Source organism: Periophthalmus magnuspinnatus, chromosome 16 (genome assembly GCF_009829125.3).
Source record: "Periophthalmus magnuspinnatus isolate fPerMag1 chromosome 16, fPerMag1.2.pri, whole genome shotgun sequence".
NCBI lineage: Eukaryota > Metazoa > Chordata > Actinopteri > Gobiiformes > Gobiidae > Periophthalmus > Periophthalmus magnuspinnatus.
The window spans coordinates 5,151,770-5,175,155 of NC_047141.1; the positions used below are offsets into that span (position 1 = coordinate 5,151,770).

At 39.8% G+C, this 23,386-nt stretch overlaps 1 protein-coding gene across 2 annotated transcripts; it reads right to left on the reverse strand.

The window, feature by feature from the left end:
- Positions 1-5,955: 5,955 nt before the first annotated feature.
- LOC117383571 (zinc finger protein 501-like) lies at positions 5,956-22,476 on the reverse strand. 2 transcript variants are annotated; one of them, XM_033980772.2, is made up of 3 exons: positions 12,670-12,950; positions 12,128-12,239; positions 5,956-7,516 (listed from the first exon to the last, which is right to left on the reverse strand). In XM_033980772.2, the coding sequence occupies exons 1-3, from the start codon at positions 12,860-12,862 to the stop codon at positions 6,403-6,405; spliced, it is 1,419 nt and encodes a 472-aa protein (XP_033836663.2). In that variant the 5' UTR covers positions 12,863-12,950; the 3' UTR covers positions 5,956-6,402. The 2 variants fall into 2 exon arrangements, with proteins under 2 accessions (XP_033836663.2, XP_055083905.1); XM_055227930.1 differs by lacking the exons at positions 5,956-7,516; positions 12,128-12,239; positions 12,670-12,950 and adding exons at positions 18,288-21,013; positions 21,489-21,609; positions 22,182-22,476.
- Between the last annotated feature and the right edge of the window lie 910 nt (positions 22,477-23,386).

Below are 23,386 nucleotides of genomic sequence, written 5' to 3' on the forward strand. Positions count from 1 at the left end.
GGGCGAAAGTTACGTCAGGGAAGATCCTCCTGCTCCTGACCCCTATACGAATAGAGTGTCTGAAAATCTGTGTCTTTACGCAGGACTGTGAGCTGTGTCTGTGTCTGTGAGGCGTGAGCAGTGTTTGTTTTTAACATTGTTCCGCGAGTGTGACGCTTATTTAGAGCAACGAAAAAGAAAGAAAATATAATTTTATTTTAATATTTCAAGATCATAATAATCATCCAATTTAAACTACAAAAAAAAAAACAACAAACACAAATAAAATACACTTCATTTAAATACTTAAAAAGTATTTTCCCAAGCCACGCAGAGCCGCAGTATAAGGATGAAAGAGCCGCATGCGGCTCCGGAGCCGCAGGTTGCCGACCCCTGACATAGACTAAAGAATATCCTTTACTGTACTATACTGAGGGTCGATGTGGTTGATTTTTCAAAATGAAAACACAGACACGTAAAGCAGTGATTTTAGACATCCACAGCCCAGTTTCACTACAAAAGTCTCTTCACATGATGTGCAGCTCTCTCTTGAAATAAAGCGTCCCGTTATTTTAATAGATCCATGAGCGTGTTTCCTTTAGTCACATGGTCGACCCAAACTAAATACTTTTATTTTTTTTCAAATTAAGAAGACCGAAAAGAGTGTGCACAAAATCATCAAAAACGTCTCAAAGGAACGTACAAGGGAGTATGGCTCATCCGACGCTGTGCTACTAAGGGTGGAGGATGACAAAGACGGTAGGTTCGATGCCAGAGTTTGTGGAGCTGCTGAAAAATCATGTTCAGATTAACATAAACAAGGGCCGCTCTCCGCTAAATCATTTTTTCAGACTAGTGTGCATGGCCTTCTGTTTCCCTTGCATGTACGAAGATTAAGCCCCCGTCAAATGGGCTAATTGAGTAACTTTCATTTTAGACCCCTCGCATTTGGATCACTCATTTATCTTCTAAGAAATGCCTTTAGTTGTTCAGTGCAGTGTGAGTAAATATCCCACAATGAATTGAGTTTGAACTAGAGTTGTTTCGTTATACAGATAAAATAAACTAAAATCTGAATGAGAGGGGTGGAACTGAAAATACAACCAAATTTAAACAATTGAATAAAAAAAATTCTAATTTGCATTTTTTGGTGATGTCTTTCTTTTTACTGAAAAAACCTTTTCCTCATCCAGAAGTGTAATATTTTGTTTTAAACTGTTAATCACTATGGTAACATGTAATCCAGAGTTAAAAATGTGATAAAAAAAAAGAAACAAAAAAAAAAAAAAAACACACACAAACACATATTTATAGGTATATATGCGTGTGTATATATATATATATATATATATATATATATATATATATATATATATATATATATATATATATATATATATATATATATATATATATATATATGGATCCTAAAAGTGCAAAAATCTCGAGTTACCTTCTCACTGTGTTGAGTCATTGTCTCATGTCAGGATCAGGGCTCTTCCGGTGGTGGTTCACTGTGTGGACGATACCATGGACAGCTCCATCAGACTCAGCTCTCTGTGAAAAGTTAAATGATTGCAGTGGAAACAACAGTCTATTGTCATTAATAAAAATATAACTTTTGTATTGCTCTTTACTCTTTACTATTGCTCTTGCTCTGGACTAGGTCAAACTCACACTCCTATAGGACAAATGCACAAACCTGGGGAAATGTACTTCCATTTTTTTTCTATTTTCCATCCATTTTCTTCCGCTTATCCGGTGCCGGGTCGCGGGGTCAGCAGTCTAAGCAGGAACTCCGAGACTTCCCTCACCCCAAACACGTCCTCCAGCTCCTCCTGAGGGACCCCAAGGTGTTCCCAGGCCAGTCGAGAGACATGTCCGGAACACCTCCCTAGGGTGGTGTCCAGGAGGCATCCTGAACAGATGCCCGAGACATCTCAGTTGGCTCCTCTTGATGTGGAGGAGCAGCAGCTCTACTCTGAGCTCTTCACCTTATCTCTAATGGAGCGCACAGCCACCGTAAACTTTCAGCTCAGCTCCTTCTTTGCCACAACTGTCCAATACAGCGACTGCATCACTGCAGATGCTGCACCAATCTTCCTGTCAATCTCAAGCTCCATCCTTTCCTCACTTGTGAACAAGACCCCGAGATACTTGAACTCCTCCACTTGAGGCAAGGACACACCTCCCAAAGAGGGAAAGCCGCCTTTTTTCAGTCAAGAACCATGGCCTTGGACTTAGAGGAGCTGATTCTCATCCCAGCCGACTCACACTCGCCCCGGTGCCTGCTGCAGGTTCTGGCTCGATGAAGTCATCAGGACAACATCATCTGCAGATAGCAGAGATGAGAACCTGTGGATCCCGAACCAAACCCCCTCCGACTCCTGGCTGCGCCTTCTGTCCATAAATATAATGAACAGAACCGGTGACAAAGGGCAGCCCTGGCGGAGTCCAACATGCACCGGGAACAGGTCTGACTTACTGCCGGCAATGTGAACACAGCTCCTGCTCCGGTCATACAGGGACCGGACAGCCCTTAGCAAAGAGCCCCGGACCCAGTACTCCCAGAGCACCCCCTAAAGAAAACCACGAGGGACACGGTTGAATGTCTTCTCCAGGGCCACAAAACACATATGGACTGCTTGGGAAGACTCCCATGAACCATCACGTGTGCGATGGAAAGTATAGAGCTGATCCAGTCGCGGCGGCAAAATCCAAACCCGGTGAATCACAGCTACGAGCCGGTGGAACGGCAATATAGGTGGAGAACTTGGCCCACTCTGAATCCATGTCCCAACCTCCCCCGGGATGTGGGAGAAGCTCTCCCAGAGCCATGAGTTGAAGTCCCCCCGGAACAGAGGGCTCAGCCAGACGTCCCCAACAGACCCTCACAATACTCTTGGGTCTGACAGGTCTGTCCGGCTTCCTCCTCCACCAGGTGGTGATTGGTTGACAGCTCTGCCCCTCCCGAGTATCCAAGACACAGGGCCGGAGGTCAGATGACACGACAACAAAGTCGATCATCGACATATCGTCAGACTTAGCATGTAGAGATGAGTGAGTTGACCTGCATTTGCATACAAAATTAGTGCATATAATGAGCATTTAGAAAGCATTCAGGAGTCGTTCACGGGTCGCTCAGTCGTCCAGCAGATGTAACAAAGAGGTTTCTGCCACAATCAACGTTGCTAATCCTACACTTACATCATCTGACAGTTTAGATCACAATGGTGAGCCACAACCAAAACCATCGAGTTTAATAAGTGTAATAAATATATGTCCAATGATGGAGAGTACTGACATTTTGAGTCCTCTCTGAAAAGTCCCTCTTTCCCCAAAACCATCTTCCTCCGGGGCTCTTCATGCTTTGTCTCGTCCATCCATCCATCCATTTTCTTCCGCTTATCCGGGGCCGGGTCGCGGGGGCAGCAGTCTAAGCAGGGACTCCCAGACTTCCCTCACCCCGGACACGTGGTGAGGGCTTTGTCTCGTACTTTAGATAAAATTAACTTCACTAACTTTTAGTCTTTTAGTCTGTAAAACACCCATTCAAATGTACCTCTACCTGAGGCACCCAGAGCAGACCTCGAGGGAAGAGGGGCCTTCACACCGGTGTAAACACATAGCTGTCCACACCAATGCCCGACTCAAAAACAAATTGCTGCCAGCACATATTTACCTACTGGAAATAAAGCACATCTAATCGTTTTAGAGGGATATTTAGACTAGTATGAACACCAGAGCGCCGTTTTGTTTCCAAAAAATCCAATCATTATTTTCAATATAAAAGCCTGTGCTCTTGGGTGCCCTCTGGTGGCCTCAGGGCCCTAAGCAGCTGCTTAGTCTGCTTATAGGCCGGGCCGGCCCTGGCAGCACTTTAAATCCCTACTAAAGGTTCACCTTTTCTCATTGGCATTTGATACCAGTAAAAGAGGTTAAGGTTAACGTACAATTTAATGGATTTTACCTGTTGTGCAGGTTTTGGGTTGAAGGAGGAAACCGGAGGGCCTGGAAGAAACACACAGACACAGGAGGAACATGCAAAAACGCCATTGTTCTGACCAGTCTATATTGCCTATTTTCTGTTTTAGTTTGGCCAAGTGCTTTGGCCCTTTAATAAAAATCAGGACATTGTCCCTACAGGTCACGTGTGGTAATGCACGCAGTATAACAGAGAGGTCATGTGTTAGTTACGCTGTAATAATGAGGGCATTCCCTGTAAGTATAAAACAAGTCTAACAGTTAAAGGTATTCATAAAGAAAGTAGTTAAAAAGTACAAAAATGAACTATTTACAAGCTAATTTACATGCTAACTTATGTTGCGTTTCTAGCATGCATCTGGGACATTAGCATATTTGCTAATCGCCATATTTCTTTTAAGTTCACTAATGTACACTGTATTATGTTGTCACAGTTTCACACCTGCTGTATAAAAACAGTCTAAACCCATCCTGGCATCAGTGACTTATTGTGTGGAGATGTTTAACTCCTGGACATTAGACACTACGAGGCCAGTGCACACACAGACACAGGAGGAACATGCAAACTCCACACAGACACAGGAGGAACATGCAAACTCCACACAGACACAAGCAGAATATGCAAACTCCACACAGACACAGGAGGAACATGCAAACTCCACACAGACACAGGAGGAACATGCAAACTCCACACAGACACAGGAGGAACATGCAAACTCCACACAGACACAGGAGGAACATGCAAACTCCACACAGACACAGGCAGAACATGCAAACTCCACACAGACACAGGCAGAACATGCAAACTCCACACATAAAGAATGAAACTACCACTGAGCCTTAACTGTGTCATTTGAATGAGGGTTCAGTGGGACTTTTGTATTGTCTTGTCTCCAGACTCACACACAGTGGCTCAGGGCAAAATCAAATAGAACAGAATATGTGAAGGGAATTAAACCTTTATTGAACCTAAACTTTATATTATGTAAAGAGTGCTGAGGTTTCTGGAGCTTGTGATTGGCTCAGTGTTGTTTGACCCCAGAGCTCTGTCCTGATTGGAGCATAGGTCACCCCTGGAGCTCTGTCCTGATTGGAGCATAGGTCACTCCTGGAGCTCTGTCCTGATTGGTCACTGTGAGGAGCATAGGTCACCCCTGGAGCCCTAGTACAAGTGTGGCCCTTGAGGCTGAGACCAGAGTGCTTCTCCTCTCTTGCATGTGTGTAGCTGCAGCTGTGTGACTCTACTCTCCAAAGCCATGTTCTTATTACTCTACAATACTTTCACATTGGCTCTGTGTTTGCTCCAGTTTCAAGGTGAGTAACAGCTTTTCTTTTGTTAAAGTGGAGATGTAAGGCTTGGGAGGGTAGAGCAGATGATGTTAAAATTATATTATTGAAGTAGAAGTACAAAGTAGTGTTTCAAGAAATCACTGAAGTATGAGAAAAAGTATTTGAGGAAAGTACTGCTCAAGTAAGAGTAACTTTTTCCACTTACTCACAGTGGGAAAAGCAACCATAACTTTTACTCTAATACAACTATTACTCAAGTAACAGTATGCTGCTAGAAAAGTACTTTTTCTTTTTTAAAGTTGCTCATGTAAATGTAACTGAGTACTACCCAACTCTTTTGTGTGATACTTGAACCTCGACCAAGACATTTGAAACTCACCTGATGCTTTGTTAAATTACCGTCTGAATATCGTTCTTGAGATACTGCAATTAACTCTGGAGATATGATTTTTTGTGAGTATGGCCCACCCCTGTGTAACACCATGTGACAAGAAAACACAGGTATTACTGTTTCATTTATAATAATAATGTTGTGTCTTTTTGTGTCTGTGCAGTTGGTGATTCTCTTGAACCTGAGACAGGGCTGTGTGATGCCAATTGTTCTGGTGAGAATTTAAAGTCACGATACTAAACTTTTAAACTCCATTTCGATACTAAGGAATAGACTCAACTCAATACTGATTCTGATACCACAATAATAATAAAAACACTCTTTATTAACACAATAGAATGTGATTTCAACATTAAATGGTAGTACTTTCTTTCATATTCCCATGTGTGTTATATGTGTGTAATCCCTCAGTGTGCAGTAGGTTCATAGTGGTCCATGGGTGTATACGAGTCTATGTGTCTTATACTTGTGAAAGATACAGATCAGGATCATTGTAAAGTTTGGTTCATTTCTGTCCTTTGAATGTGACTTTTGTAATATTGATACTGCTTAAAATCTCTTCATCCTGTAGTTCTGTACAAACATGTTCTGAAATGTGATTCTTGCATTAGTTTGTCAGTTCAGATTTCAGTCTTTTTTGTCAATTCCTTTGGATGTGTTTAAAATATGAACTTTGAACAGGCTTTTCTCCTGTGTGTGTTCTCATGTGGTATGTAAGACTACTCTTTATTAAATACTTTCTCACAGACAAAACAGTTTTAAGGTCTGTCTCCTGTGTGTGTTCTCATGTGTTGTGTGAGATTACTCTTTTTAATAAATGCTTTCTCACAGACAAAACAGCTGTAAGGTTTGTCGCCTGTGTGTGTTTTTATGTGGTATATAAAATTAGTCTTTTGAATAAATGCTTTCTCACAGAAAGAACACCTGTAAGGCTTGTCTCCTGTGTGTGTTCTTGTGTGACTTGTGAGATTACTTTTTTGATTAAATGCTTTCTCACAGTAAGGACACCTGTAAGGCTTGTCTCCTGTGTGTGTTCTCATGTGATTTGTGAGATTACTTTTTTGATTAAATGCCTTCTCACAGAAAGAACACCTGTAAGGCTTGTCTCCTGTGTGTGTTCTCATGTGTTTTGTGAGATTACTCTTTTCATTAAATGCTTTCTCACAGAGAGAACAGCTGTAAAGTTTGACTCCTGTGTGTGTTCTCATGTGTCTTGTGAGATTACCCTTTATATGAAATGCTTTTTCACAGACAGAACACCTGTAAGATTTTTCTCCTGTGTGTGTTCTCATGTGTTGTGTGAGATCACTCTTTTGATTAAATGATATCTGACAGACAGAGCATCTGTAAGGCTTGTCTCCTGTGTGTATTCTCATGTGTTTTGTGAAATGACTCTTTTGAATAAATGGTTTCTCACAAACAGAACAGCTGTAAGGTTTCTCTCCTGTGTGAATTCTAAAGTGTCTTATTGAATCGATTTTTAAGCCAAATCTCTTTTTACAAACAGAGCACTGGTGTTTCTTGTCTGCAGTTCCTTCGGCTGTTCCTGACACGTCCCCATTGTCCACACTGGCTCTGGTCTCTGGTGCAGACTTGTATTTGGGGGATAGACTTGAGTTTGGTGCAGTGGTGCTTTTGGCTCTGATCTGGTGGTCTCCATCTGCCTCAGTCTCCATCTGTGCAGCTGACGAGCCGATTGGAGCGCTCCAGTCTTCATCACTGTCAGTGTCAGAAGACTGCTCCGTGTCTCCCTCAGTCTCGAGGTGGACATGTGTCTCTGAGTTGATGTCCTCTCTGTGATCAGTTTCTTTTCTTTGAAACAGTGAGGACTCTTCTGTCTTCACACAGCCATCATTGGCCTCAGGGACAGACCTGAAGAAAAGAAAATCTACATAAATCAAAAACAGTTTGGAACAATTGTCCTCTGAGGAGAAGTCAGTGTTTGTGTCTGCATAAAGTATTCTTATGTATAAAACCTGTTTAATTCAATTAGCACTTTATACATGCGCCGGCGTCTGCTTCGCTGATCGAACTCCCAAAACAAATTGTTTTTATCAAAAATTAAGACATCCTTTTGTGGGAGGATAAGAAATCTCATAATTTAGAAGCTGCCTACGTTCTGTTCACTGTTGGCTTGTACCCCGTATCCGGCAAAAGCTGCGTAAAGTTAGCCACAAGTGACTCTGGCCGCGGCTCTGGACCGGGACAGCCTAAGACAACATGCCACCAAAGAGAAATATCACTGCAGAGGAAGCTGATGAACTCAAAAAGTCACTCGAATCCTTGATCGAGGAAGTTGCCGTGATTCGCAGTGATCAAAAAAAATATTCTGACCGCTATGGAGGAAATCAAACAATTGCGTAAGGAAAACAATGAGAAGGATGCGTGGATTTCGCTCCTGGAAAGGAGGGTGGACGAGCTGGAGCAGTACTCCAGGATCAACGATGTGGTCATCTCGGGTCTCAAGATCAAACCCCGGTCATATGCAAAAGCTGTGGCCACTGACATCAGCGGGGGTGAGCCCAGCGAGGCCGAGGAATGCTCCGTGGAACAACAGGTGGCGGCTTTTCTGCGGTCGAGGGGCATCACTGTCAACGTGGAGGACCTGGAGGCATGTCACCTGCTTCCAAGGAGAAGAAAGGACGACAAACAAACAGTGATTCTAAGGTTTATAAACAGAAAGCAAAAGATTGCACTCATGAAACAAGGACGACTGTTGAGAGGCACGGAGGTCTACATGAACGACCATTTGACACCGAGGAACGCAGAGATCGCTAGGAGGGCCAGGCAACTCAAGAAACAAAGGCTGATCCAAGGTACATGGGTCAGACACTGTAAAATATTTATAAAACTCAATGGCTCACCAGAAGAAGCAAAGGTGCTGGTGGTGAAGGCCCTTAGTGATCTGGATCATTTCAACGGAGCCCTAGTGGGATCTCAAGTGACCTCTGGGTCTCACAAGGTATGATATCTGTCACATCTATCACATCACTAAATGACATTAATCTTTACTACTTTAAAAACAACAATGAGTTGTCACATAACGTTACAGCAAAGACTTAATAGCCTGGATCTATCAGAACTGGAATTGTTTGGCTGCACAGAGTACAATGAACTGGACATGGAAAATGAAATAGACCCTGATAACTGTTTTTTCTCTTCTATAAATGTAGATAGCAAATATTACACAGCGCATGAATTTGAACACTCTATTAAATCAGACGACAAACTCTCAGTTACACACTTCAATAGCAGAAGTATGTATGCAAATTTTTCTTCCATTAAAGAATACTTACTGCAGTTTACAGTTCCATTTAGTGTAATTGCAGTATCGGAAACCTGGTTCCAGGAGGAGAAGGGAATGGACTTCCATGGGGGGGGGGGGGGGGGGTGCTATGTATGTGCATAAGGAATTGAAGTTTTAAGCAATTGATAATTTGTCAGTTGTAGTTGAGGACATCTTAGAGTGTGTATCAGTTGAGATTTGCAACTTAAAGACAAAAAATGCTGTAATCAGCTGTATATATCGATCTCCTGGCACAAATGTTGAAGTATTTAATGACTGGGTAGAAAAAATGTTCTCTATGACCAATAACAAAACAATTTACATATACGGAGATTACAATATCGATCTATTAAATCCTGCTAAACATAAATTGACAGACGACTTTCTTAACAGAATGTATAGTCTGAGCTTATACTCAACAATTACAAGACCCAGCCGAATTACAAATCACAGTGTTATTGACAATATTTTTACTAACAATGTGAACAATAATATTAGTGGTCTAATGATCTGCGATATAACAGATCACTTACCAGTATTCCTCTGTTGTGGCGAAAAAGTTAACAAGATTGACAATGTGGATAATTCTACATATAGAAGAATGCGTCCGATGACACTGTCAGATCACTGAATGATGACCTTAATTATCAGGATTGGAGATCAGTATATTTGGAGAACAACGTTGATAGAGCCTAAAATAATTTTTTAGATATATTTCTGTCATCATACAATAAACACTGTCCCGTTCAACAATGTAGGAGTAAAAAGAGAAAACCAAATTGTCCTTGGTTAACAACAAGGCTACAGAATGCTTGTAAAAAGAAAAATTATCTTTATAGACAATTTTTAAAATTGAAAACGAAGGATTCAGAAAGAAGGTTCAAATTATATAAGAATCAGTTGACAGATATCATAAGAAACAGTAGAAAATTGTATTATAATAAATTGCTCAAAAATAATAAAAATTATGTAAAAAAAAATGTGGGGTATATTGAATAGTGTAATCAAAGAAGGCTCTAATAAGCATTCGTACCCTGATTATTTTGTTGATGAGAATGTTGTGATAGATGACATGCCCAGCATTGTTAACAACTTGAATGATTTCTTTGTAAAAATAGGTCCTGAACTTGCGAAAAAAAATCCAGAAACAACCTCCACAATACAAGATGAAACACTTATCAGAAGTCATCTAAATACATTTTTTCTTTCTCCTGCAACTGAACTTGAAATTATAACAATTGTAAATGAATTTCAAAACAAAATGTCAACTGATTTTTATGATATTGATATGACTATAGTTAAAAAAGTTATTAATGGCATTAGTAAACCACTGACATATATTTTCAATCTATCATTTCTAATGGGATCATTCCCAGACAATATGAAAATTGCCAAAGTAATTCCACTCTACAAAAATGGAGATGGACGTTTATTCACTAATTATAGACCAGTGTCTTTACTTCCTCAATTTTCAAAAATTCTCGAAAAATTATACAATAACAGATTGGAATCATTTTTCGATAAATATGACATAATCAGTGAGAGTCAGTATGGGTTTAGAACAAAAACATCAACAACAATGGCACTTATGGACGCTGTTGAGGAGATAACCAATGCACTAGATAACAAAAAGTATGTTGTGGGGGTTTTTATTGATCTAAAGAAAGATTTTGACTCTCTAAACAACTCAATACTACTCCAAAAACTTAAACTGTATGGCATAAGGGGCATTGCACTAAATTGGATTGATAGTTACCTGACTGGAAGACAACAGTTTGTGAAAATAAATGGATACACTTCCAGATTTATGAGTTCTAATTGTGGAGTGCCGCAAGGCTCAATTTTGGGACCTAATTTATTTAATTTGTATTTAAATGACATATTTAAAACATCTAACATATTAAAAATAATTTTATTTGCAGATGACACCAATATATTTTTCTCCAGTGACAATTATAAAAAACGTATTACAACGATGAACGCAGAGTTAAGTAAAATTAAATTATGGATGGATTCCAATAAGTTATCCCTAAATTTAAAAAAGACAAAACCTATGTTTTTTGGTCATGATAAAAGAAATTCAGAACTTTCAATACTTGTTGATGGGGTTAAAATTGAGTGGGTTTCTAATATTAAATTTTTAGGTATAATGATTGATGAAAAACTGAGCTGGAAACCACACATCAGATACAATCCAAGGTCTGAAAAAGTGTTGCTGTAATCAATAAAGGGAAATACATTTTCAATCAAAAGGCTCTGTACATACTGTACGGCTCACTCATACTTCCATATCTGACATATTGTATTGAAATTTGGGGCAACAACTACAAAACGTTACTCCTTCCCCTTTTCAAATTGCAAAAACGTGCAGTGAGAATCGTGCACAAGGTTGGTTACCTGGACCATACAAACAATCTGTTTTTCAAATCAAAATTATTAAAAATTTTTGATCTGGTAAAATTCTATACTGCTTTGCTTTTGTATAAAGCAAACAAAACTATGCTGCCATTAAATATCCAAAAACTGTTCAGCACACAGGACGTACACTATGATTTAAGGGGAAGGGGTAAATTTAAAACAAAATCAGTGAGAACCACCAGGAAAAGCATGTGTGTATTTGTGTGTGTGTGTGTGCATGTGGGGGTTGGTGGGTGGGGGTGTGTGTGTGTGTGTGTGTATCTGTGTGTGTGTGTGTGGGGGGGGGGGGGGTCAGTCTGTGGAATGGGTTGGAAGATAATGAGATTAATTATATATATATATATATATATATATATATATATATATATATATATATATATATATATATATATATATATATATATATATATATATATATATATATATATATATATATATACATACATACAGATGTAATATGTCATTTATTTTGCTATATGTAAATATTTGTTAAGCGCCGGGATCAATGTACAAAAGTAACCACATAATGTTTGAGGTTATGATATGATCAGGGGTGGGTTAATATAAGTTTTTCTTCTTCCCACTCCTTTTCGAGAGATGTGCTTTTCTTTTGTTTACAATGTACATGTAGTAAACATGAATATTCTTTCTCTTGGCACTAACTCGAAATAAACCAATCAATCAATACTTCTGGTTATTCTTAAATGTCCCTGAATTCAGATGTATTTCTAATCTGATTATATTTTATAATAAATTGTTTTGAAAGTAATGGGACTCACACTTGCAGCTCCTCTTCCTCCTGTTTGTCGTGCTGTTCTTCTGGCTCCTCTTTAATCTCTGGGATTTCCTGTTTCAGAGTGAGACCAGGACACAGAGAGGACATGTGGACACCTGCAGGAGACAATGGGCAAACAAAGATGATAATTACTTACACATACACAGACACACGTATTATTTGTCCATGAAGTTGTAGATTAAAGTAGCGCTCTGCGTAAAAAGAGACATTTATTTTGTAAAGAAAGGATGTGACGTCATTTAAGCGCGCTCTCCTCTCTTCATGGCGCTTGTACTTTATGGCCGCTGTTGGCCGTACAAGAGTTGCATTAAAATAAATATGCCAAGCATTTTTCCCAGGTATAAAGAGACACTTCTGCCAAAAACACCTTAACACTGACAGACTATAATGTGATGGATGTATTTAGCAGCAGCTTATCGGCCTGTTGCACGGCTCTTTTACACTTGTATTGTTGTTGCTAATGCGTGTCTATGGACGTGCGCCACATTTGGACAGTAACACGTGGCTCGGACACATCAGACTCACCGGCTCTGGTCAGCACGACTCTCGGGCTCAGAGTCGAGTCCAGGAGCCGTTGGTTCCTCTCGTTCTCCTGTTTGGAGCGACACAGTTCCTCCTCATACTCGGCTATGATTCTTTCAAACAGCACATATATGTCTTCAGCAGCCGCAGTCAGCCGCTCCTCCACCAAAGCTCTCAGCCTTTGGACTTTAGACATTTTACAAACCGTTTGGTTTTGTCACTTTTTCTGTTTTCTGTCTCTTTTCCTTCCTCGCTGGTTGTGGTAAAAAAGCTCGCTCCTTCGGGCGCTCCTCGCTGTGGCCGTGTGGCGTGTTGCTGCCGCACACTGGTCGCCCGTGGTACTGCAGTAGAGGGAAGTGAAGCTCACATCTGCAACTGGACATTATTACTGACATTGACTAAAGACTATCCATTACTGTACTATACTGGGGGGTCGATCTGGTAGATTTTTCAAAATGAAAAAACATAAACAACACGTAAAGCAGTGATTTTAGACATCCACAGCCCAGGTTCACTACAGAACTAAAAGTCTCTTCACATGATGTGCAGCTCTCTTGAAATAAAGCGTCACGTTATTTTAATAGATCCATGAGTGTCACATTTTTCCTTTAGTCACGTGGTCGACCCAAACTAAATATTAGCCTCTGTTGGAGCTTTGTGCTATTGTTAAAGAAGTACAAATATCAGTACCTGTGTTTTACTGAACCTTGAGTCTTTGAATATTCTGTCTGTCTGATCAGAGTCAGGGAATAACTTCATTTTGTGACTTTATCCTCTGCTGTCTACAATCAGACCAATGTTATAGCACATATGTTATAGTTTTTGGATTGATATAAACTTGTTAAATATGTTAAAGGATTTTTTTTCAGCTCCAGTTCTTTATGCTACACACTCAGATGTGTGAAAACATTCTCTTAAGTCTGTCTCTTCAGATGTTTTAACTACAAGTAATGCTGCACTAATCCATATTCCATCTTGTCATGTACTGTTAAATAGTTCATCAGTTTTATGAAAATGTTATTTTATTAAGATGACAAGAACAGATATTCATTATTATTATTAGGGACCGAGGATGAATGTGTGAGGAGGGAGAGTCATGAACGTGTTTTGGTCAAAAATGTGCAGATCAACCCAAGAACAAAAGCAAAATACTTTGTGAAGATGCTGCTTTGAAAAGTGTGTAGCTTTGTCATTCTGGTATAAATACTCAGAGCTCAGATGCTCGGGGGAACAGAGTAGGGGAGACCAAGGACTGGGGGAGAGATGCTCTAGAGGAGAGACTCAGAGAGACTCGGGACACCGAAAGGCGACCAGTCTGTGGCCCTGTCCTGTCTGTATCTGCTGTAACAAAGACTAAACCTTTTTTGTATTTCAAAACTCACCAGGCTTCACAAATGGATTACTTTTCATCTAGAACTGTAATTTCTCCACAACAGCTTCATGAGGAAAGAACATAATGTAGAACATAATGAACATCCCATTGAAAGTTTATGGGCACACCTGAAAAGTCTGTGGTTTAGTTTAGTCTTCAGCCCTGGTTTAGTCCTGGTATAGTGCAGAGACAGAGATACAACAGTTACATTTGTTATGATCTAGTAGGTGCACCCAACAGCAGAAAAGAGGCAGGTCAGTAACAAGGATTATTTTAGAGGCAGGATGGTGACAGAGGCTGTGAGCTGACAGCTGGCGTGTTGGTAAGTGGCGTGACCAAACACTCAAAGTGGCCCAATGGAGACTTCATGACCTTATTTTATCTGAACCAGGTGATACATGTTGAGAAGATCCAGTTTGGTAAAGATCTGTGCTCCCTGTAGAGACTCAAAAGGAGATTAAAGACAGTGAGCACTTTAATTTTTACAGTAATAATACATAGGACAAAGTGTTTCTTATCAACAAAGAAGACTCCTGCACCCAGAGGAGAGGACGAAGGCCAAATTATACCTGCTGCCAGAGAGTCCTTGTTATGCACCTCCATAGTTTGTCTCTCAGGTCAGGTTAGATCATAAAAGCAACCAGCAGGAAGAGAGGCTTCTGCTTCTCATTTTCACACTGACCGCTGAGTGTATTGAATAAACATATTTGTTTCATAATTTATCTCCAATTTATATCCTTTTCTAAACAGTCTATTTTTTTCAGGATGACAAAGAGATGGAGAAAATCAAGAACTACAAGCCAATAAACTGCACTGAAGCAGACTCTACTCTCAAATCTGCTGCTGCCACTCAGACTGTGACTGTGGCAGAGTGGTTATCCTGTCCCCTCCCTCTCACCAGGAGGTTGTGGGTTAGACTCCTGATCTGGAGTGTGCATGTTCTCCCTGTGTGACTGTGGCAGAGTGGTTATCCCGTCTCCTCTCTCTTTAGGACCTCCCCTGTTCATCCTGCTGACCGTGGCTCTGGTTTATCTGATGAAGTTGGGACACTGATGCCTTAAAATCATCAGCACTTTCAGCAGTTTTAGATTTGACTTTGATCTTGAGCCTGTGACCAAAGTATGTTGTTGTGTTGGGAGAGTGGAATGTTTGGTTTTTACTTCTTTTACATCTGATGTCGTTTTGTATTAGTCGTCGTTTTGTATTCAAAACCAGGACCTCATGAAAACCAGGGTCCAACTTGAGCCAAATCATTTATTTCATTTGTTATATTCAATAATTCGTTACCTTTTTTCCGGACTATATGAATATGAATATATGAATATATTACCTGGATTCATATACTTGTATTAATCATACATTGATTAATCATTTTTTTAATTACTAAATAAACATATAACCCAATTTATGTGGAAAAAACGTACACCTAGAACTGCCTACAAGACGCTGTCCAAACCCAAAGATAAAGGGGGACTGGAGCTTCCAGACGTCCAGTTGTATTACTGCTCATGTCAAGTAAAAGCTGTGTTAGGCTGCTTAATACACAAAGTGCTCCCCACTGGACACTCATTGAGAGAGAACTTTGCTCTCCTGTTTGAGATGTGTGTGGAAAGGGAACCAGTGTTTATAGATGTGCCTGCACCAGCACAAGAGCCAACACAAGTGTCAAGCACTGCCCAAACCTCTCCATCTTTCCACGTGTCCGTATCTTCTCAAGAATCAGTGCAAATCTTTCAGTCACCGAAAGTATGACCTGTTTGAGAGATCCATGTTTCATCCCACAGCAGTTGTACCTTCGTTTGCGTCCAAAGACTTACCAGCTGTTGTCTTGAAAACGCCACCAAAATACAAGAAAAAATCTTGTTCTCCTAAAAAGATTTGTGGCAAGGCCAGTACATTACGCAATTAATGGCCTCTGCTTTGATGGTTGAAATGTTCAAAGGCAAAGTTGCGTTACACCCGCGAAACGAGACTTATAACACAATCCTTAATCGTTTAACCCAAAAAGCTTGGGAGAAATATCACATCCCAAATTAAGAAGACCGAAAAGAACGTGCACAAAATCATCAAAAACGTCACAAAGGAACGTACAAGGGAGTATGGCTCATCCGACGCTGTGCTACTAAGGGTGGAGGATGACAAAGACGGTAGGTTCGATGCCAGAGTTTGCGGAGCTGCTGAAAAATCATGTTCAGATTAACATAAATAAGGGCCGCTCTCCGCTAAATCATTTTTTTCAGACTAGTGTGCATGGCCTTCTGTTTCCCTTGCATGTACGAAGATTAAGCCCCCGTCAAACGGGCTATTTGAGTAACTTTCATTTTAGACCCCTCGCATTTGGATTACTCATTTATCTTCTAAGAAATGCCTTTAGTTGTTCAGTGCAGTGTGAGTAAATATCCCACAATGCATTGAGTTTGAACTAGAGTTGTTTCGTTATAGAGATAAAATAAACTAAAATCTGAATGAGAGGGGTGGAACTGAAAATACAACCAAATTTAAACAACTGAATAAAAATAAATTCTAATTTGCATTTGAAGGTGATGTCTTTCTTTTTACTGAAAAAACCTTTTCCTCATCCAGAAGTGTAATATTTTGTTTGAACCCATAAGAACCCGGATCCATTTTTCCTTAAAGGAAAATTATGTGGGATATACCACAGACCAAGTGGACCACATAGAACACATTTCTGCAAAGTGTTTGTTATACTGGTGTCACTGTGGGTTCTTATGGGTTAACTGTTAATCACTATGGTAACATGTAATCCAGAGTTAAAAATGTGATTAAAAAAAACAAACAAAAAAAACAAGAAACAAACAAACAAAAAGCAAAAAAAACCAAACCCAAATACATATTGATGCACATATCTTTAGTTTTTTTTATTATTATTAGGCCCAAGCCCCTACAGGGCGTGGGGCTTATTGCTTTCGCAACTTCAGTCTGCAACTCAACATTGTTCTTGCTAAAATGTCTTCATCAACATGTCCCCCAAACAAACTCGTGGCCACTGTTGGGAGTAACGGCGTTAAACTATAACGGCGTTACTAACTGCGTTACTTTTTAGTAACGGAGTAATGTAACTAATTACTTTTCCTAGCGTCGTAACGCCGTTACCGTTACTGACAATAAAATGTAGCGCGTTACTTTTAATTGAGTTCACGCTGCTCTTCATCAGAGTCTCTCAGCCGAGGAGCTGCTGTTGTGTTTCTGTGGTGAAAGAGGAGGCTGGGGTGAGATAAAAGGCTCGTTTGAGATGAGGCGGGCGCAGATACGACGCCGTCGATCGGTGCGCGGTGCATGCCGGTTAGTTTTGTGTCCAAGATGCCACCGACTTGCTCTGACGTATGCGCCGGTAACGGGAAGTTTTTGAGCGAGGCGAGCGCAGCAGCTCTCCACCGACTGCATGGACTACAAACGCGTAATGCATGATGGGAAATGATGTCATGTCCACACGTGCATTCACAGCAGATTAGGTCCGAGTTGTGTTTTGATCAGAAACGTGACTGTGTTCTCTCCAAAGAGGAACAAGCTCAGATCAGAGGTGATTAATATTTGAATAATGGACAGAGAATCACAGTGTGTGGCCAGAGAAGGTTAAAGGTTTTGTCTTATTTTACATGATTTACATTTGAATGCCTTAGTTTTGCAAACCATGGTAATGAATCTTTTCAGTATTATACTGAAAGCACTTTATTGTTACTGTTTATTTTAATGAAGAAAATACTTGAAGTTCAGTTGTCTGAAATTGTGTGACATGTTGATTTATTTGCACTTCAAATGAAATGTTTTATATTTTTTAAATTTTTGATAAATTCTATAATTTACTTGAAAACAAATGCAAAATAATTGCAATCTGTTAAAGTGAAATAAATGTTAAAGGTTCACATCTGTTGTGTTTTTATTGTTTTAACATAATAAGTAACGTGGAGTAAAGTAACGCAGAGTAGTTACTTTGCCTAGTAACTAGTTACTTCTCCCAAAAAGTAACTGAGTTACTAACTCAGTTACTTTTTGGGAGAAGTAACTTGTCACTATAACTAATTACACTTTTGAAGTAACTTGCCCAACACTGCTCATGGCCCTACCCAAGCACCCATGGGCCTTATTTATTACTGCTAAAATGAATGAAAGGCAAAGGGAGGTGAATGATTCACCATTGTTCCCATGGTGACATGGGGACTTTTGTATTGTCTTGTCTCCAGACTCACACACAGTGGCTCAGGACAAAATCAAATAGAACAGAATATGTGAAGGGAATTAAACCTTTATTGAACCTAAACTTTATATTATGTAAAGAGATTGTGCTGAGGTTTCTGGAGCTTGTGATTGGCTCAGTGTTGTTTGACCCCAGAGCTCTGTCCTGATTGGAGCATAGGTCACTCCTGGAGCTCTGTCCTGATTGGTCACTGTGAGGAGCATAGGTCACTCCTGGAGCTCTGGTACAAGTGTGGTCCTTGAGGCTGAGACCAGAGTGCTTCTCCTCTCTTGCATGTGTGTAGCTGCAGCTGTGTGACTCTACTCTCCAAAGCCATGTTCTTATTACTCTACAATACTTTCACATTGGCTCTGTGTTTGCTCCAGTTTCAAGGTGAGTAACAGCTTTTCTTTTGTTAAAGTGGAGATTTAAGGCTTGGGAGGGTAGAGCAGATGATGTTAAAATTATATTATTGAAGTAGAAGTACAAAGTAGTGTTTCAAGAAATCACTGAAGTAAGAGAGAAAAAGTATTTGAGGAAAGTACTGCTCAAGTAAGAGTAACTTTTTCCACTTACTCACAGTGGGAAGAGCAACCATAACTTTTACTCTAATACAACTATTACTCAAGTAACAGTATGCTGCTAGAAAAGTACTTTTTCTTTTTTAAAGTTGCTCATGTAAATGTAACTGAGTACTATCCAACTCTTTTGTGTGATACTTGAACCTCGACCAAGACATTTGAAACTGATGCTTTGTTAAATTACCGTCTGAATATCGTTCTTGAGATACTGCAATTAACTCTGGAGATATGATTTTTTTGTGAGTATGGCCCACCCCTGTGTAACACCATGTGACAAGAAAACACAGGTATTACTGTTTCATTTATAATAATAATGTTGTGTCTTTTTGTGTCTGTGCAGTTGGTGATTCTCTTGAACCTGAGACATGGCTGTGTGATGCCAATTGTTCTGGTGAGAATTTAAAGTCACGATACTAAACTTTTAAACTCCATTTCGATATTAAGAAATAGACTCTACTCAATAATGATTCTGATTAAATGGTAGTACTTTCTTTCATATTCCCATGTGTGTTATATGTGTGTAATCCCTCAGTGTGCAGTAGGTTCATAGTGGTCCATGGGTGTATACGAGTCTATGTGTCTTATACTTGTGAAAGATACAGATCAGGATCATTGTAAAGTTTGGTTCATTTCTGTCCTTTGAATGTGACTTTTGTAATATTGATACTGCTTCAAATCTCCTAATCCTGTAGTTCTGTACAAACATGTTCTGAAATGTGATTCTTGCATTAGTTTGTCAGTTCAGATTTCAGTCTTTTTTGTCAATTCCTCTGGATGTGTTTAAAATATGAACTTTGAACAGATTTATATTATTAAAACATAAAAAATCCCTAAATCCTTCAGCCCTACATTGGTAGAAATAGAACTGAAAAATTGTACTCAAGTAAACAAATAGTTACTTGACTAATAAATACAGATACAGGTTTAAACATCGACTGAACTAAGTACAAATGATACTGTGCAGCTGATGTCATCAACATTCTTTGGCGGTGTGATGCTAACTGTAGGCACTGCTCTGTTTGAAGTTTGTTAGACTTTATTTTAAACTATTTCTCTCCTGTGTGACTTTTTGTATGTCTTTTCAGATCAATGCTCTGGGCAGAACAGCTATAAGGCTTTTCTCCTGTGTGTGTTTTCATGTGTTGTGTGAGATGACTCTTTTGAATAAATGCTTTCTCACAGAGAGAACAGCTGTAAGACTTGTCTCCTGTGTGTGTTTTCATGTGTTGTGTGAGATGACTCTTTTGAATAAATGCTTTCTCACAGACAGAACAGCTGTAAGGCTTTTCTCCTGTGTGTGTTCTTATGTGGCATGTAAGATCACTCTTTTGAATAAATGCTTTCTCACAGACAGAACAGCTGTAAGGTTTGTCTCCTGTGTGTGTTCTCATGTGGTAAGTAAGATTACTCTTTTGAATAAATGCTGTCCCACAGACAAAACAGCTGTAAGGTTTGTCTCCTGTGTGTGTTCTCATGTGGTAAGTTAGAGTACTCTTTTGAATGAATGCTTTCTCACAGAATAAACAGCTGTAAGGTTTGTCTCCTGTGTGTGTTCTCTTGTGTTTTGTGAGAGAAGTCTTTCTATTAAATGCTTTCTCACAGAGAAAACAGCTGTAAGGTTTCTCTCCTGTGTGTGTTCTCATGTGTCTTGTAAGACCACTATTGAGAGTAAATGATTTCTGACAGCCAGAACAGCTGTAAGGTTTCTCTCCTGTGTGAACTCTAAGGTGTCTTTTTAAATTGATATTTAAGACAAATCTCTTTTTACAAACAGAGCACTGGTGTCTCTTCCCTGTAGTTCTTTCGGCTGTTCCTGACACGTCCCCATTGTCCACAGTGGCTCTGGTCTCTGGTGCAGACTTGTATTTGGGGGATAGACTTGAGTTTGGTGCAGTGGTGCTTTTGGCTCTGATCTGGACTTGGTTGTAGTTGTCTCCATCTGCCTCTGTCTCCATCTGTGCAGCTGAAGAGCCGATTGGAGCACTCCAGTCTTCATCATTGTCAGTGTCAGAAGAGTGCTCTGTGTCTCCCTCAGTCTCGGGGTGGACATGTGTCTGTGAGCTGATGTCCTCTCCCTGTATGTCCTCTCTGTGGACATGTGTCTGTGAGCTGATGTCCTCTCTGTGATCAGTGTCTTTTCTTTGAAGCAGTGAGGACTCTTCTGTCTTCACACAGTCATCATTGGCCTCAGGGACAGACCTGAAGAAAAGAAAATCTACATAAATCAAAAACAGTTTGGAACAATTGTCCTCTGAGGAGAAGTCAGTGTCTGTGTCTGCATAAGATAAGATCAGATAAGATATGCCTTTATTAGTCCCACAGTGGGGAAATTCCAGTATTGCACCAAACAGTTCAAGAACAGCAAGAAAATGGTAAAATGCAATAAAACAAGATAATAGATAATAGCTTTAAAAATTTTAAAAATAGACCTAAAAAATAAACTAAAAATAGACCCTAATAAAAAACTTAGATTAGACTATTATTTACAATAAGAGTGACAGTGCAGCAAATGAATAGAAAAGTATTCTTATGTATAAAACCTGCTAACTCTGTTCATGGGATTCAATTATTATCACTTTATACTTCTGGCTGTTCTTAAATGTCCCTGAATTCAGATGTATTTCTAATCTGATTATATTTTATAATAAATTGTGTTGAAAGTAATGGGACTCACACTCGCAGCTCCTCTTCCTCCTGCTTGTCGTGCTGTTCCTCTGGCTCCTCTTTAATCTGTGGAGTCTCTGGGATTTCCTGTTTTAGAGTGAGACCAGGACTCAGAGAGGACATGTGGACACCTGCAGGAGACAATGAGAAAACAAAGATGATAATTACTTACACAAACATATGTATTATTTGTCCATGAAGTTGTACATTTAGTCCAAATCCAAACTTTTTGAGATCAGGATTGTGTCGTCACACAGAATGTTCAGTTCCTCTAATGTTAAACCGATTTGAAGATGCTAAATACAAACCTTAGCGTTCATTTAAAAGACTGTTTATTGACTGTTAAGTATTGTTCATTAAAGTAGCGCTTTGCGTAAAAAGAGACATTTATTTTGTAGAGACAGGATGTGACGTCATTTAAGCGCGCTCTCCTCTCTTCATGGCGCTTGTACTTTATGGCCGCTGTTGGCCGTACAAGAGTTGCATTAAAACAAATATGCCAAGCATTTTTCCCAGGTATAAAGAGACACTTCTGCCAAAAACACCTTAACACTGACAGACTATAATGTGATGGATGTATTTAGCAGCAGCTTATCGGCCTGTTGCACGGCTCTTTTACACTTGTATTGTTGTTGCTAATGCGTGTCTATGGACGTGCGCCACATTTGGACAGTAACACGTGGCTCGGACACATCAGACTCACCGGCTCTGGTCAGCACGACTCTCGGGCTCAGAGTCGAGTCCAGGAGCCGTTGGTTCCTCTCGTTCTCCTGTTTGGAGCGACACAGTTCCTCCTCATACTCGGCTATGATTCTTTCAAACAGCACATATATGTCTTCAGCAGCCGCAGTCAGCCGCTCCTCCACCAAAGCTCTCAGCCTTTGGACTTTAGACATTTTACAAACCGTTTGGTTTTGTCACTTTTTCTGTTTTCTGTCTCTTTTCCTTCCTAGCTGGTTGTGGTAAAAAAGCTCGCTCCTTCGGGCGCTCCTCGCTGTGGCCGTGTGGCGTGTTGCTGCCGCACACTGGTCGCCCGTGGTACTGCAGTAGAGGGAAGTGAAGCTCATATCTGCAACTGGACATTATTATTGACATAGACTAAAGAATATCCATTACTGTACTATACTGTGGGGTCGATGTGGTTGATTTTTCAAAATGAAAACACATAAACAACACGTAAAGCAGTGATTTTAGACATCCACAGCCCAGTTTCACTACAAAAGTCTCTTCACATGATGTGCAGCTCTCTCTTGAAATAAAGCGTCACGTTATTTTAATAGATCCATGAGCGTCACGTTATTCCTTTAGTCGACCCAAACTAAATACTTTTTTTTTTTTTCAAATTAAGAAGACCGAAAAGAGTGTGCACAAAATAATCAAAAACGTCACAAAGGAACTTACAAGGGAGTATGGCTCATCCGACGCTGTGCTACTAAGGGTGGAGGATGACAAAGACGGTAGGTTCGATGCCAGAGTTTGTGGAGCTGCTGAAAAATCATGTCCAGATTAACATAAACAAGGGCCGCTCTCCGCTAAATCATTTTTTCAGACTAGTGTGCATGGCCTTCTGTTTCCCTTGCATGTACGAAGATTAAGCCCCCGTCAAACGGGCTAATTGAGTAACTTTCATTTTAGACCCCTCGCATTTGGATTACTCATTTATCTTCTAAGAAATGCCTTTAGTTGTTCAGTGCAGTGTGAGTAAATATGCCACAATGCATTGAGTTTGAACTAGAGTTGTTTCGTTATAGAGATAAAATAAACTAAAATCTGAATGAGAGGGGTGGAACTGAAAATACAACCAAATTTAAACAACTGAATAAAAATAAATTCTAATTTGCATTTGTTGGTGATGTCTTTCTTTTTACTGAAAAAAATGTTTTCCTCATCCAAAAGTGTAATATTTTG